Source organism: Schistocerca americana, chromosome 8 (assembly GCF_021461395.2).
Source record: "Schistocerca americana isolate TAMUIC-IGC-003095 chromosome 8, iqSchAmer2.1, whole genome shotgun sequence".
In the NCBI taxonomy this organism is placed as follows: Eukaryota; Metazoa; Arthropoda; class Insecta; order Orthoptera; family Acrididae; genus Schistocerca; species Schistocerca americana.
Genome location: NC_060126.1, coordinates 246,624,633 through 246,641,442, shown reverse-complemented (window position 1 = coordinate 246,641,442; position 16,810 = coordinate 246,624,633). Strand labels below are relative to the sequence as shown.

The 16,810-nt window shown below is 44.1% G+C and overlaps 3 protein-coding genes across 3 annotated transcripts; all 3 read left to right on the top strand.

Moving 5' to 3' along the window:
- Positions 1-4,115: 4,115 nt before the first annotated feature.
- On the top strand, positions 4,116-6,479 carry LOC124545724 (mucin-22-like). The gene is made up of 5 exons (XM_047124666.1): positions 4,116-4,531; positions 4,569-4,711; positions 4,749-5,491; positions 6,023-6,090; positions 6,233-6,479. The coding sequence occupies exons 1-5, from the start codon at positions 4,116-4,118 to the stop codon at positions 6,477-6,479; spliced, it is 1,617 nt and encodes a 538-aa protein (XP_046980622.1).
- Positions 6,480-11,894: 5,415 nt separating this feature from the next.
- On the top strand, positions 11,895-12,671 carry LOC124545723 (mucin-22-like). The gene has a single exon (XM_047124665.1). The coding sequence runs from the start codon at positions 11,895-11,897 to the stop codon at positions 12,669-12,671; it is 777 nt and encodes a 258-aa protein (XP_046980621.1).
- A 693-nt stretch (positions 12,672-13,364) lies between these two features.
- On the top strand, positions 13,365-14,336 carry LOC124545722 (galactose-specific cell agglutination protein gsf2-like). Its single transcript, XM_047124663.1, has one exon. The coding sequence runs from the start codon at positions 13,365-13,367 to the stop codon at positions 14,334-14,336; it is 972 nt and encodes a 323-aa protein (XP_046980619.1).
- The last annotated feature ends 2,474 nt before the right edge of the window (positions 14,337-16,810 follow it).

The window sequence follows — 16,810 nt, the reverse complement described above, 5'->3', positions numbered from 1 at the left end:
TCGAGCAATGGGAACTCAAGCAACAGACACTCAAGCAACAGAAACTCAGGCAATGTTAACTCAAGCAATGGGAACTCGAGCAACAGAAACTCAAGCAACAGAAGCTCAAGTAACGAGAATTCAAGCAATGGGAACTCAATCAACAGGGACTCAAGCAGCAGAAGCTCAAGTAACGGGAATTCAAGCAATGGGAACTCAATCAACAGGGACTTAAGAAACAGAAACTCGAGCAATGGGAACTCAAGCAACAGACACTCAAGCAACAGAAACTCATGCAATGTTAACTCAAGCAATGTTAACTCAAGCAATGGTAACCCGAGCAACAGAAACACACGCAGCAGAAGCTCAAGTAACGGGAATTCAAGCAATGGGAACTCAATCAACAGGGACTCCAGCAGCAGAAGCTCAAGTAACGGGAATTCAAGCAATGGGAACTCAATCAACAGGGACTCAAGAAACAGAAACTCGAGCAATGGGAACTCAAGCAACAGACACTAAATTAACAGAAACTCAGGCAATGTTAACTCAAGCAATGTTAACTCAAGCAATGGGAACTCAAGCAACAGAAACTCAAGCAACAGAAGCTCAAGTAACGGGAATTCAAGCAATGGGAACTCAAGCACAATAACTCAAGCAGCAGAAGCTCAAGTAATGGGAATTCAAGCAATGGGAACTCAATCAACAGAGACTCAAGCAACAGAAACTCGAGCAATGGGAACTCAAGCAACAGTCACTCAAGCAACAGAAACTCAGGCAATGTTAACTCAAGCAATGTTAACTCAAGCAATGGGAACTCGAGCAACAGAAACTCAAGCAACAGAAGCCCAAGTAACGGGAAATCAAGCAATGGGAACTTAATCAACAGGGACTCAAGCAACAGAAACTCGAGCAATGGGAACTCAAGCAACAGGAACTCAAGCAGCAGAAGCTCAAGTAACGGGAATTCAAGCAATGGGAACTCAATCAACAGGGTCTCAAGCAACAGAAACTCGAGCAATGGGAACTCAAGCAACAGGAACTCAAGCAGCAGAAGCCCAAGTAACGGGAATTCAAGCAATGGGAACTCAATCAACAGGGACTCAAGCAACAGAAACTCGAGCAATGGGAACTCGAGCAACAGGAACTCAAGCAGCAGAAGCTCAAGTAACGGGAATTCAAGCAATGGGAACTCAATCAACAGGGACTCAGGCAACAAAATCTCGAGCAATGGGAACTCAAGCAACAGACACACAAGCAACAGAAACTCAGGCAATGTTAACTCAAGCAATGTTAACTCAAGCAATGGGAACTCGAGCAACAGAAACTCAAGCAACAGAAGCGCAAGTAACGGGAATTCAAGCAATGGGAACTCAATCAACAGGGTATCATCAAAAGAAACTCGATCAATGGAAACTCAAGCAACAGACACTCAAGCAACAGAAACTAAGGCAATGTTAACTCAAGCAATTTTAACTCAAGCAATGGGAACTCAATCAACAGAAACTCAAGCAACAGAAGCTCAAGTAATGGGAATTCAAGCAATGGGAACTCAAGCAACAGGGACTCAAGCAACAGAAACTCGAGCAATGGGAACTCAAGCAACAGGAACTCAAGCAGCAGAAGCTCAAGTAACGGGAATTCAAGCAATGGGAACTCAATCAACAGGGACTCAAGCAACAGAAACTTGAGCAATGGGAACTTAAGCAACAGGAACTCAAACTGCAGAAGCTTAAGTAACGGGAATTCAAACAATGGGAACTCAAGCAACAGGGACTCAAGCAACAGAAACTCGAGCAATGGGAACTCAAGCAACAGGAACTCAAGCAGCAGAAGCCCAAGTAACGGGAATTAAAGCAATGGGAACTCAATCAACAGGGACTCAAGCAACAGAAACTCGAGCAATGGGAACTCAAGCAACAGGAACTCAAGCAGCAGTAGCTCAAGTAACGGGAATTCGAGCAATGCGAACTCAATCAACAGGGACTCAAGCAACAGAAACTCGAGCAATGGGAACTCAAGCAACAGACACTCAAGCAACAGAAACTCAGGCAATGTTAACTCAAGCAATGTTAACTCAAGCAATGGGAATTGAGCAACAGATACTCAGGCAACAGAAGCTCAAGTAACGGGAATTCAAGCAATGGGAACTCAATCAACAGGGACTCAAGCAACAGAAACTCGAGCAATGGGAACTCAATCAACAGGAACTCAAGCAGCAGAAGCTCAAGTAACGGGAATTCAAGCAATGGGAACTAAATCAACAAGTACTCAAGCAACAGAAACTCGAGCAGTGGGAACTCAAGCAACAGGAACTCAAGCAGCAGAAGCTCAAGTAACGGGAATTCAAGCAATGGGAACTCAATCAACAGGGACTCAAGCAACAGAAACTCGAGCAATGGGAACTTAAGCAACAGACACTCAAGCAACAGAAACTCAGGCAATGTTAACCCAAGCAATGTTAACTCAAGCAATGGGAACTCGAGCAACAGAAACTCAAACAACAGAAGCTCAAGTAACGGGGAATTCAAGCAATGGGAACTCAATCAACATTGACTCAAGCAACAGAAAGTCGAGCAATGGGAACTCAAGCAACAGACACTCAAGCAACAGAAACTAAGGCAATGTTAACTCAAGCAATGTTAACTCAAGCAATGGGAACTCGAGCAACAGAAACTCAAGCAACAGAAGCTCAGGTAACGGGAATTCAAGCAATGGGAACTCAATCAACAGGGACTCAAGCAACAGAAACTCGAGCAATGGGAACTCAAGCAACAGGAACTCAAGCAGCAGAAGCTCAAGTAATGGGAATTCAAGCAATGGGAACTCAATCAACAGGGACTCAAGCAACAGAAACTCGGGCAATGGGAACTCAAGCAACAGGAACTCAAGCAGCAGAAGCTCAAGTAACGGGAATTCAAGCAATGGGAACTCAATCAACAGGGACTCAGGCAACAGAAACTCGAGCAATGGGAACTCAAGCAACAGACACTCAAGCAACAGAAACTCAGGCAATGTTAACTCAAGCAATGGGAACTCGAGCAACAGAAACTCAAGCAACAGAAGCTCAAGTAACGAGAATTCAAGCAATGGGAACTCAATCAACAGGGACTCAAGCAGCAGAAGCTCAAGTAACGGGAATTCAAGCAATGGGAACTCAATCAACAGGGACTTAAGAAACAGAAACTCGAGCAATGGGAACTCAAGCAACAGACACTCAAGCAACAGAAACTCATGCAATGTTAACTCAAGCAATGTTAACTCAAGCAATGGTAACCCGAGCAACAGAAACACACGCAGCAGAAGCTCAAGTAACGGGAATTCAAGCAATGGGAACTCAATCAACAGGGACTCCAGCAGCAGAAGCTCAAGTAACGGGAATTCAAGCAATGGGAACTCAATCAACAGGGACTCAAGAAACAGAAACTCGAGCAATGGGAACTCAAGCAACAGAAACTCTAGCAGCAGAAACTCAGGCAATGTTAACTCAAGCAATGGGAACTCGAGCAACAGAAATTCAAGCAACAGAAGCTCAAGTAACGGGAATTCAAGCAATGGGAACTTAATCAACAGGGACTCAAACAACAGAAACTCGAGCAATGGGAACTCAAGCAACAGGAACTCAAGCAGCAGAAGCTCAAGTAACGGGAATTCAAGCAATGGGAACTCAATCAACAGGGACTCAAGCAACAGAAACTCGAGCAATGGGAACTCAAGCAACAGGAACTCAAGCAGCAGAAGCTCAAGTAATGGGAATTCAAGCAATGGCAACTCAATCAACAGGGACTCAAGCAACAGAAACTCGGGCAATGGGAACTCAAGCAACAGGAACTCAAGCAGCAGAAGCTCAAGTAACGGGAATTCAAGCAATGGGAACTCAATCAACAGGGACTCAGGCAACAGAAACTCGAGCAATGGGAACTCAAGCAACAGACACTCAAGCAACAGAAACTCAGGCAATGTTAACTCAAGCAATGGGAACTCGAGCAACAGAAACTCAAGCAACAGAAGCTCAAGTAACGAGAATTCAAGCAATGGGAACTCAATCAACAGGGACTCAAGCAGCAGAAGCTCAAGTAACGGGAATTCAAGCAATGGGAACTCAATCAACAGGGACTTAAGAAACAGAAACTCGAGCAATGGGAACTCAAGCAACAGACACTCAAGCAACAGAAACTCATGCAATGTTAACTCAAGCAATGTTAACTCAAGCAATGGTAACCCGAGCAACAGAAACACACGCAGCAGAAGCTCAAGTAACGGGAATTCAAGCAATGGGAACTCAATCAACAGGGACTCCAGCAGCAGAATCTCAAGTAACGGGAATTCAAGCAATGGGAACTCAATCAACAGGGACTCAAGAAACAGAAACTCGAGCAATGGGAACTCAAGCAACAGACACTAAATTAACAGAAACTCAGGCAATGTTAACTCAAGCAATGTTAACTCAAGCAATGGGAACTCAAGCAACAGAAACTCAAGCAACAGAAGCTCAAGTAACGGGAATTCAAGCAATGGGAACTCAAGCACAATATCTCAAGCAGCAGAAGCTCAAGTAACGGGAATTCAAGCAATGGGAACTCAATCAACAGAGACTCAAGCAACAGAAACTCGAGCAATGGGAACTCAAGCAACAGTCACTCAAGCAACAGAAACTCAGGCAATGTTAACTCAAGCAATGTTAACTCAAGCAATGGGAACTCGAGCAACAGAAACTCAAGCAACAGAAGCCCAAGTAACGGGAAATCAAGCAATGGGAACTTAATCAACAGGGACTCAAGCAACAGAAACTCGAGCAATGGGAACTCAAGCAACAGGAACTCAAGCAGCAGAAGCTCAAGTAACGGGAATTCAAGCAATGGGAACTCAATCAACAGGGTCTCAAGCAACAGAAACTCGAGCAATGGGAACTCAAGCAAAAGGAACTCAAGCAGCAGAAGCCCAAGTAACGGGAATTCAAGCAATGGGAACTCAATCAACAGGGACTCAAGCAACAGAAACTCGAGCAATGGGAACTCAAGCAACAGGAACTCAAGCAGCAGAAGCTCAAGTAACGGGAATTCAAGCAATGGGAACTCAATCAACAGGGACTCAGGCAACAAAATCTCGAGCAATGGGAACTCAAGCAACAGACACACAAGCAACAGAAACTCAGGCAATGTTAACTCAAGCAATGTTAACTCAAGCAATGGGAACTCGAGCAACAGAAACTCAAGCAACAGAAGCGCAAGTAACGGGAATTCAAGCAATGGGAACTCAATCAACAGGGTATCATGCAAAAGAAACTCGATCAATGGAAACTCAAGGAACAGAGACTCAAGCAACAGAAACTAAGGCAATGTTAACTCAAGCAATTTTAACTCAAGCAATGGGAACTCAATCAACAGAAACTCAAGCAACAGAAGCTCAAGTAATGGGAATTCAAGCAATGGGAACTCAAGCAACAGGGACTCAAGCAACAGAAACTCGAGCAATGGGAACTCAAGCAACAGGAACTCAAGCAGCAGAAGCTCAAGTAACGGGAATTCAAGCAATGGGAACTCAATCAACAGGGACTCAAGCAACAGAAACTTGAGCAATGGGAACTTAAGCAACAGGAACTCAAACAGCAGAAGCTTAAGTAACGGGAATTCAAACAATGGGAACTCAAGCAACAGGGACTCAAGCAACAGAAACTCGAGCAATGGGAACTCAAGCAACAGGAACTCAAGCAGCAGAAGCCCAAGTAACGGGAATTAAAGCAATGGGAACTCAATCAACAGGGACTCAAGCAACAGAAACTCGAGCAATGGGAACTCAAGCAACAGGAACTCAAGCAGCAGTAGCTCAAGTAACGGGAATTCGAGCAATGGGAACTCAATCAACAGGGACTCAAGCAACAGAAACTCGAGCAATGGGAACTCAAGCAACAGACACTCAAGCAACAGAAACTCAGGCAATGTTAACTCAAGCAATGTTAACTCAAGCAATGGGAATTGAGCAACAGATACTCAGGCAACAGAAGCTCAAGTAACGGGAATTCAAGCAATGGGAACTCAATCAACAGGGACTCAAGCAACAGAAACTCGAGCAATGGGAACTCAATCAACAGGAACTCAAGCAGCATAAGCTCAAGTAACGGGAATTCAAGCAATGAGAACTAAATCAACAAGTACTCAAGCAACAGAAACTCGAGCAGTGGGAACTCAAGCAACAGGAACTCAAGGAGCAGAAGCTCAAGTAACGGGAATTCAAGCAATGGGAACTCAATCAACAGGGACTCAAGCAACAGAAACTCGAGCAATGGGAACTTAAGCAACAGACACTCAAGCAACAGAAACTCAGGCAATGTTAACCCAAGCAATGTTAACTCAAGCAATGGGAACTCGAGCAACAGAAACTCAAACAACAGAAGCTCAAGTAACGGGAATTCAAGCAATGGGAACTCAATCAACATTGACTCAAGCAACAGAAAGTCGAGCAATGGGAACTCAAGCAACAGACACTCAAGCAACAGAAACTAAGGCAATGTTAACTCAAGCAATGTTAACTCAAGCAATGGGAACTCCAGCAACAGAAACTCAAGCAACAGAAGCTCAGGTAACGGGAATTCAAGCAATGGGAACTCAATCAACAGGGACTCAAGCAACAGAAACTCGAGCAATGGGAACTCAAGCAACAGGAACTCAAGCAGCAGAAGCTCAAGTAACGGAAATTCAAGCAATGGGAACTCAAACAACAGGGACTCAAGCAACAGAAACTCGAGCAATGGGAACTCAAGCAACAGGAACTCAAGCAGCAGAAGCTCAAGTAACGGGAATTCAAGCAATGGGAACTCAATCAACAGGGACTCAAGCAACAGAAACTCGAACAATGGGAACTTAAGCAACAGACACTCAAGCAACAGAAACTCAAGCAAAGTTAACTCAAGCAATGTTAACTCAAGCAATGGGAACTCGAGCAATAGGAACTCAAGCAACAGAAGCTCAAGTAACGGAAATTCAAGCAATGGGAACTCAATCAACAGGGACTCAAGCAACAGAAACTCGAGCAATGGGAACTCAAGCAGCAGATGCTCAAGTAACGGGAATTCAAGCAATGGGAACTCAATCAACAGGGACTCAAGCAACAGAAACTCGAGCAATGGGAACTCAAGCAACAGACACTCAAGCAACAGAAACTCAGGCAATGTTAGCACAAGCAATGTTAACTCAAGCAATGGGAACTCGAGCAACAGAAACTCAAGCAACAGAAGCTCAAGTAACGGGAATTCAAGCAATGGGAACTCAATCAACAGGGACTTAAGCAACAGAAACTCGAGCAATGGGAACTCAAGCAACAGACACTAAAGCAACAGAAACTAATTCAATGTTAACTCGAGCAATGTTAACTCAAGCAATGGGAACTCGAGCAACAGAAACTCAAGCAACAGAAGCTCAAGTATCGGGAATTCAAACAATGGGAACTCAATCAACAGGGACTCAAGCAACAGAAACTCGAGCAATGGGAACTCAAGCAACAGGAACTCAAGCAGCAGAAGCTCAAGTAACTGGAATTCAAGCAATGGGAACTCAATCAACAGGGACTCAAGCAACAGAAAGTCGAGCAATGGGAACTCGAGCAACAGGAACTCAAGCAGCAGAAGCTCAAGTAACGGGAATTCAAGCAATGGGAACTCAATCAACAGGGACTCAAGCAACAGAAACTCGAGCAATGGGAACTCAAGCAACAGGGACTCAAGCAGCAGAAGCTCAAGTAACGGGAATTCAAGCAATGGGAACTCAATCAACAGGGACTCAAGCAACAGAAACTCGAGCAATGAGAACTCAAGCAACAGACACTCGAGCAACAGAAACCCAGGCAATGTTAACTCAAGCAATGTTAACTCAAGCAATGGGAACTCGAGCAACAGAAACTCAAGCAACAGAAGCTCAAGTAACGGGAATTCAAGCAATGGGAACTCAATCAACAGGGACTCAAGTAACAGAAACTCGAGCAATGGGAACTCAAGCAACAGACACTCATGCAACAGAAACTCAGGCAATGTTAACTCAAGCAATGTTAACTCACGCAATGGGAACTCGAGCAACAGAAACTCAAGCAACAGAAGCTTAAGTAACGGGAATTCAAGCAATGGGAACTTAGTCAACAGGGACTCAAGTAACAGAAACTCGAGCAATGGGAACTAATGCAACAGGAACTCAAGCAGCAGAAGCTCAAGTAACGGGAATTCAAGCAATGGGAACTCAATCAACAGGGACTCAAGCAACAGAAATTCGAGCAATGAGAACTCAAGCAACAGGAACTCGAGCAGCAGAAGCTCAAGTAACGGGAATTCAAGCAATGGGAACTCAATCAACAGGGACTCAAGCAACAGAAATTCTTGCAATGGGAACTCAAGCAACAGGAACTCAAGCAGCAGAAGCTCAAGTAACGGGAATTCAAGCAATGGGAACTCAATCAACAGGGACTCAAGCAACAGAAACTCGAGCATTGGGAACTCAAGCAACAGACACTCAAGCAACAGAAACTAAATCAATGTTAACTCAAGCAATGTTAACTCAAGCAATGGGAACTCGAGCAACAGAAACTCAAGCAACAGAAACTCAAGTAACGGGAATTCAAGCAATGGGAACTCAATCAACAGGGACTCAAGCAACAGAAACTCGAGCAATGTGAACTCAAGCAACAGGAACTCATGCAGCAGAAGCTCAAGTAACGGGAATTCAAGCAATGGGAACTCAATCAACAGGGACTCAAGCAACAGAAACTCGAGCAATTTGAACTCAAGCAACAGGAACTCAAGCAGCAGAAGCTCAAGTAACGGGAAATCAAGCAATGGGAACTCAATCAACAGGGACTCAAGCAACAGAAACTCGAGCAATGGGAACTCAAGCAACAGACACTCAAGCAACAGAAACTCAGGAATCTTAACTCAAGCAATGTTAACTCAAGCAATGGGAACTCAAGCAACAGAAACTCAAGCAACAGAAGCTCAAGTAATGGGAATTCAAGCAATGGGAACTCAATCAACAGGGACTCAAGCAACAGAAACTCGAGCAATGGGAACTCAAGCAACAGGAACTTAAGCAGCAGAAGCTCAAGTAACGGGAATTCAAGCAATGGGAACTCAATCAACAGGGACTCAAGCAACAGAAACTCGAGCAATGGGAACTCAAGCAACAGGAACTCAAGCAGCAGAAGCTCAAGTAACGGGAATTCAAGCAATGGGAACTCAATCAACAGGGACTCAAGCAACAGAAACTCGAGCAATGGGAACTCAAGCAACACGAACTCAAGCAGCAGAAGCTCAAGTAACGGGAATTCAAGCAATGGGAACTCAATCAACAGGGACTCAAGCAACAGAAACACGAGCAATGGTAACTCAAGCAACAGACACTCAAGCAACAGAAACTCAGGCAATGTTAACTCATGCAATGGGAACTCGAGCAACAGAAACTCAAGCAACAGAAGCTGAAGTAACGGGAATTCAAGCAATGGGAACTCAGTCAACAGGGACTCAAGCAGCAGAAGCTCAAGTAACGGAAATTCAAGCAATGGGAACTCAATCAACAGGGACTCAAGCAACAGAAACTCGAGCAATTGGAACTCAAGCAACAGACACTCAAGCAACAGAAACTCAGGCAATGTTAACTCAAGCAATGTTAACTCAAGCAATGGGAACCCGAGCAACAGAAACTCAAGCAGCAGAAGCTCAAGTAACGGGAATTCAAGCAATGGGAACTCAATCAATAGGGACTCCAGCAGCAGAAGCTCAAGTAACGGGAATTCAAGCAATGGGACTCAATCAACAGGGACTCAAGCATTATAAACTCGAGCAATGGGAACTCAAACAACAGACACTCAAGCAACAGAAACTCAGGGAATGTTAACTCAAGCAATGTTAACTCAAGCAATGGGAACTCAAGCAACAGAAACTCAAGCAACAGAAGCTCAAGTAACGGGAATTCAAGCAATGGGAACTCAAGCACAGGAACTCAAGCAGCAGAAGCTCAAGTAACGGGAATTCAAGCTTTGGGAACTCAATCAACAGTGACTCAAGCAACAGAAACTCGAGCAATGGGAACTCAAGCAACATGAACTCAAGCAGCAGAAGCTCAAGTAATGGAAATTCAAGCAATGGGAATTCAATCAACAGGGACTTAAGCAACAGAAACTCGAGCAATGGGTACTCAAGCAACAGGAACTCAAGCAGCAGAAGCTCAAGTAACGGGAATTCAAGCAATGGGAACTCAATCAACAGGGACTCAAGCAACAGAAACTGGAGCAATGGGAACTCAAGCAACAGGAACTCAAGCAGCAGAAGCTCAAGTAATGGGAATTCAAGCAATGGGAGCTCAATCAACAGGGACTCAAACAACAGAAACTCGAGCAATGGGAACTCAAGCAACAGGAACTCAAGCAGCAGAAGCTCAAGTAACGGGAATTCATGCAATGGGAACTCAATCAACAGGGACTCAAGCAACAGAAACTCGAGCAATGGGAATTCAAGCAACAGACACTCAAGCAACAGAAACTCAGGCAATGTTAACTCAAGCAATGTTAACTCAAGCAATGGGAACTCGAGCAACAGAAACTCAAGCAACAGAAGCTCAATTAACGGGAATTCAAGCAATGGGAACTCAATCAACAGGGACTCAAGCAACACAAACTCGAGCAATGGGAACTCGAGCAACAGGAACTCAAGCAGCAGAAGCTCAAGTAACGGGAATTCAAGCAATGGGAACTCAATCAACAGGTACTCAAGCAACAGAAACTCGAGCAATGGGAACTCAGGCAACAGGAACTCAAGCAGCAGAAGCTCAAGTAACGGGAATTCAAGCAATGGGAACTCAATCAACAGGGACTCAGGCAACAGAAACTCGAGCAATGGGAACTCAAGCAACAGGAACTCAAGCAGCAGAAACTCAAGTAACGGGAATTCAAGCAATGAGAACTTAATCAACAGGGACTCAAGCAACAGAAACTCGAGCAATGGGAACTCAAGCTACAGGAACTCAAGCAGCAGAAGCTCAAGTAACGGGAATTCAAGCAATGGGAACTCAATCAACAGGGACTCAAGCAACAGAAACTCGAGCAATGGGAACTCAAGCAGCAGGGACTCAAGCAGCAGAAGCTCAAGTAACGGGAATTCAAGCAATGGGAACTCAATCAACAGGGTCTCAAGCAACAGAAACTCGAGCAATGGGAACTCAAGCAACAGACACTCAAGCAACAGAAACTCAGGCAATGTTAACTCAAGCAATGTTAACTCAAGCAATGGGAACTCGAGCAACAGAAACTCAAGCAACAGAAGCTCAAGTAACGGGAATTCAAGCAATGGGAACTCAATCAACAGGGACTCAAGCAACAGAAACTCGAGCAATGGGAACTCAAGCAACAGGAACTCAAGCAGCAGAAGCTCAAGTAACGGGAATTCAAGCAATGGGAACTCAATCAACAGGGACTCAAGCGACAGAAACTCGAGCAATGGGAACTTAAGCAACAGGAACTTAAGCAGCAGAAGCTCAAGTAACGGGAATTCAAGCAGTGGGAGTTCAATCATCAGGGACTCAAGCAACAGAAACTCGAGCAATGCGAACTTAAGCAACAGACACTCAAGCAACAGAAACTCAGGCAATGTTAACTCAAGCAATGTTAACTCAAGCAATGGGAACTCTAGCAACAGAAACTCAAGCAACAGAAGCTCAAGAAACGGGAATTCAAGCAATGGGAACTCAAGCACAGGAACTCAAGCAGCAGAAGCTCAAGTAACGGGAATTCAAGCTTTGGGAACTCAATCAACAGTGACTCAAGCAACAGAAACTCGAGCAATGGGAACTCAAGCAACATGAACTCAAGCAGCAGAAGCTCAAGTAATGGAAATTCAAGCAATGGGAATTCAATCAACAGGGACTTAAGCAACAGAAACTCGAGCAATGGGAACTCAAGCAACAGGAACTCAAGCAGCAGAAGCTCAAGTAACGGGAATTCAAGCAATGGGAACTCAATCAACAGGGACTCAAGCAACAGAAACTCGAGCAATGGGAACTCAAGCAACAGGAACTCAAGCAGCAGAAGCTCAAGTAATGGGAATTCAAGCAATGGGAGCTCAATCAACAGGGACTCAAGCAACAGAAACTCGAGCAATGGGAACTCAAGCAACAGGAGCTCAAGCAGCTGAAGCTCAAGTAACGGGAATTCATGCAATGGGAACTCAATCAACAGGGACTCAAGCAACAGAAACTCGAGCAATGGGAACTCAAGCAACAGACACTCAAGCAACAGAAACTCAGGCAATGTTAACTCAAGCAATGTTAACTCAAGCAATGGGAACTCGAGCAACAGAAACTCAAGCAACAGAAGCTCAATTAACGGGAATTCAAGCAATGGGAACTCAATCAACAGGGACTCAAGCAACAGAAACTCGAGCAATGGGAACTCAAGCTACAGGAACTCAAGCAGCAGAAGCTCAAGTAACGGGAATTCAAGCAATGGGAACTCAATCAACAGGTACTCAAGCAACAGAAACTCGAGCAATGGGAACTCAGGCAACAGGAACTCAAGCAGCAGAAGCTCAAGTAACGGGAATTCAAGCAATGGGAACTCAATCAACAGGGACTCAAGCAACAGAAACTCGAGCAATGGGAACTCAAGCAACAGGAACTCAAGCAGCAGAAACTCAAGTAACGGGAATTCAAGCAATGGGAACTTAATCAACAGGGACTCAAGCAACAGAAACTCGAGCAATGGGAACTCAAGCTACAGGAACTCAAGCAGCAGAAGCTCAAGTAACGGGAATTCAAGCAATGGGAACTCAATCAACAGGGACTCAAGCAACAGAAACTCGAGCAATGGGAACTCAAGCAGCAGGGACTCAAGCAGCAGAAGCTCAAGTAACGGGAATTCAAGCAATGGGAACTCAATCAACAGGGTCTCAAGCAACAGAAACTCGAGCAATGGGAACTCAAGCAACAGACACTCAAGCAACAGAAACTCAGGCAATGTTAACTCAAGCAATGTTAACTCAAGCAATGGGAACTCGAGCAACAGAAACTCAAGCAACAGAAGCTCAAGTAACGGGAATTCAAGCAATGGGAACTCAATCAACAGGGACTCAAGCAACAGAAACTCGAGCAATGGGAACTCAAGCAACAGGAACTCAAGCAGCAGAAGCTCAAGTAACGGGAATTCAAGCAATGGGAACTCAATCAACAGGGACTCAAGCGACAGAAACTCGAGCAATGGGAACTTAAGCAACAGGAACTCAAGCAGCAGAAGCTCAAGTAACGGGAATTCAAGCAGTGGGAACTCAATCATCAGGGACTCAAGCAACAGAAACTCGAGCAATGGGAACTTAAGCAACAGACACTCAAGCAACAGAAACTCAGGCAATGTTAACTCAAGCAATGTTAACTCATGCAATGGGAACTCGAGCAACAGAAACTCAAGCAACAGAAACTCAGGCAATGTTAACTCAAGCAATGTTAACTCAAGCAATGGGAACTCGAGCAACAGAAACTCAAGCAACAGAAGCTCAAGTAACGGGAATTCAAGCAATGGGAACTCAATCAACAGGGACTCAAGCAACAGAAACTCGAGCAATGGGAACTCAAGCAACCGGAACTCAAACAGCAGAAGCTCAAGTAACGGGAATTCAAGCAATGGGAACTCAATCAATACGTACTCAAGCAACAGAAACTCGAGCAATGGGAACTCAAGCAACAGGAACTCAAGCAGCAGAAGCTCAAGTAACGGGAATTCAAGCAATGGGAACTCAATCAACAGATACTCAAGCAACAGAAACTCGAGCAATGGGAACTCAAGCAACAGGAACTCAAGCAGGAGAAGCTCAAGTAACGGGAATTCAAGCAATGGGAACTCAATCAACAGGGACTCAAGCAACAGAAACTCGAGCAATGGGAACTCAAGCAACAGGAACTCAAGCAGCAGAAGCTCAAGTAACGGGAATTCAAGCAATGGGAACTCAATCAACAGGGACTCAAGCAACAGAAACTCGAGCAATGGGAACTCAAGCAACAGGAACTCAAGCAGCAGAAGCTCAAGTAACGGGAATTCAAGCAATGGGAACTCAATCAACAGGGACTCAAGCAACAGAAACTCGAGCAATGGGAACTCAAGCAACAGGAACTCAAGCAGCAGAAGCTCAAGTAACGGGAATTCAAGCAGTGGGAACTCAATCAACAGGGACTCAAGCAACAGAAACTCGAGCAATGGGAACTCAAGCAACAGACACTCAAGCAACAGAAACTCAGGCAATGTTAACTCAAGCAATGTTAACTCAAGCAATGGGAACTCGAGCAACAGAAACTCAAGCAACAGAAACTCATACAACAGAAACTCAGCCAACAGAAACTTAAGAAAGCTAAAGTGAAATGGTTGCACATAAAATGTAAAGAAATAGAAAAAACAAGTAGTAGTTGGAAGGACATCTGCAGTATAAAGAATAGTTAAAATAAATTCCGGAAAATTTAAAGGAAAGACCGTCAACATTAAGAGAGTGAAAGGGTGTCCTCAGTCAAAAGCATAGGAGGTGGACAATAGGAAGAAAGAGTACATATCAGCCTCTACGAAGATGAGAAATCGTCAGCGAACGTGATGTAAGATACAATGTCTGTCAACTGCAAACACATAGTGGATATCATATTAGAACTACAACTTGATGGAGATGCCCAGAATTGTGGGGTATTCGGAGTTGACGGTAGCTCAGTGTTGGACAGAATTAGAACTGAGGGCAGGCAGACTCGTCGTCACGGCTCCGGTCGACCACCAAATCTGACCACCGCGGTCGGCCCAAGGGAGGATCGCCGTGTTTTACACCAAGCGCATATTATCCGCTTCACATCTGCAACTGCCACCCGAGAAAGGGAAATGGGCTGCCTATAACATTTTGCATCATCTTGTTCCATTAGTCGGAGACTAGCAGCAGGAAATTAATGCCCCAAGCGTAGGCTGCCGTTAACACCGCAACAGAAACGTCTGCGTTTGCAGTGGTACCCCTACCGAGAAGCACCGACTGCTTATTAATGGTGTCGCATTGTATTCAGTTACGAATCGCGGTTCTGCATTGCCTCTCATGACCATCGACAGCGTTTGTGGAGGCGACCTGACGAGAGGTTCTAGCCTTCCAAGGTTCTAGAGAAGCACAACGCCCTTACTGCTAGCGTCATTGTGTGGGTAGTGTAACGTCCCTGTGGATACGTTTGACAACTAAATATTAAATATACAAACTATATGCATTATTGTTAAATTGTTATTGTTAAAAGTGAAATATTACTCTGACACTAGAAACAGCGATGGAATCTGTAATTATATACATTTAGCAAATATTTACTTTGTGATTGCTAAAGCCTATGACGAGGATGTGTACAGAAGAAACTAATAAGCAAGCGCTGTATGTATATACAATCATTTCATAAGACTATCGCTGGGGGTTCTGTTCGATTTGCTCTCTCTTGCTATTGTCTTGTCGATTTTTTCACTTTCTACTGAGCTAATTTACTCGATGCGAGTAATAGCGAGCTGCTGTTGTCAGACCTGTTATTTTGTTAAATTTGATTTATTCTTAAATAGAGAGCTAGCAGTAAATGTGGTTACATGTTTTCATTTGTCACATTCTTGAGTTCTCAGCATTTTTAGCGAACGCTGCTACGGGAACGAACGGAACTTCGCTGGCGTCCTTCTTGTCCGCCATTACCTGGAAATTTTTATTTTCAGTGATTATTTATGAAATAGCGCAACCTAATACGTGCAGACAATTATTTAATTCTGTTCTTGCAAGAGTAAAAGTGAAAGATATAGAATTTTAACAACATTACTGATTTATGGGGGATATTTTGCAGCATTGAAACCTTGCATTTGTGGTGTCTAATGAATACTTCATCCGCAAGTAGGTACAAACGCTTAACGTTGCAAGATTGTTTTTCTTGCGAAGATTTAACAAATCATTTTCACTTGTACCGGAATACTTTTAAAGACATAAGGTCCAATTACTTTCAGTATATAAAGTACTGAGTACGAAAGTGGATAGATATTGTTTCTGTGGCCTATGTGTAATACAAAACTGTACTGACAAGAACCCACACAATTACTTTCGCGTTTATAGACGAAGTATGAAACCTCGTTTTTAAAGAGTGCATAGCCTTTTGCCGGCCGTTGGTGGCCGAGCGGTTCTAGGCGCTTCAGTCTGGAACCTCGCGACCGCTACGGTCGCAGGTTCGAATCCTGCCTCGGGCATGGATGTGTGTGATGTCCTTAGGTTAGCTAGGTTTAAGTAGTTCTAAGTTTTAGGGGACTGATGACCTAAGAAGTTAAGTCCCATAGTACTCAGCGGTTCTGGCGCTACAGTCTGGAACCGCGCGACCGCTACGGTCGCAGGTTCGAATCCTGCCTCGGGCATCGATGTGTGTGATGTCCTTAGGTTAGTTAGGTTTAAGTAGTTCTAAGTTCTCGGGGACTTATGACCTCAGCAGTTGAGTCCCATAGTGCTCAGAGCCATTTGAGCCCATAGTGCTCAGAGCCATTTGAAACATTTTTTTGCATAGCCTTTAAACATTTATAGCGGCACAACTTGCAAAAACGTTTTGTGTCCATAACAATAATAAGTTCTCCTTCCTAAAACACTAACATCGAAATAGCATTATTTTCCAAGATACTACAAAAGTACAGCCTATAAAATTAGAGGCTCGAGCAATAATACTTTATTTCTTATAATCATTTATTAGGTGTCATAGAAAATACTCGTCTAATTGGTGTACAACCAATTATTTCAGTGCATTAACTGTATGTGTTTGCATTTGTTGCATGTTACACGTGGGAGAGAGATCGCCCCTGA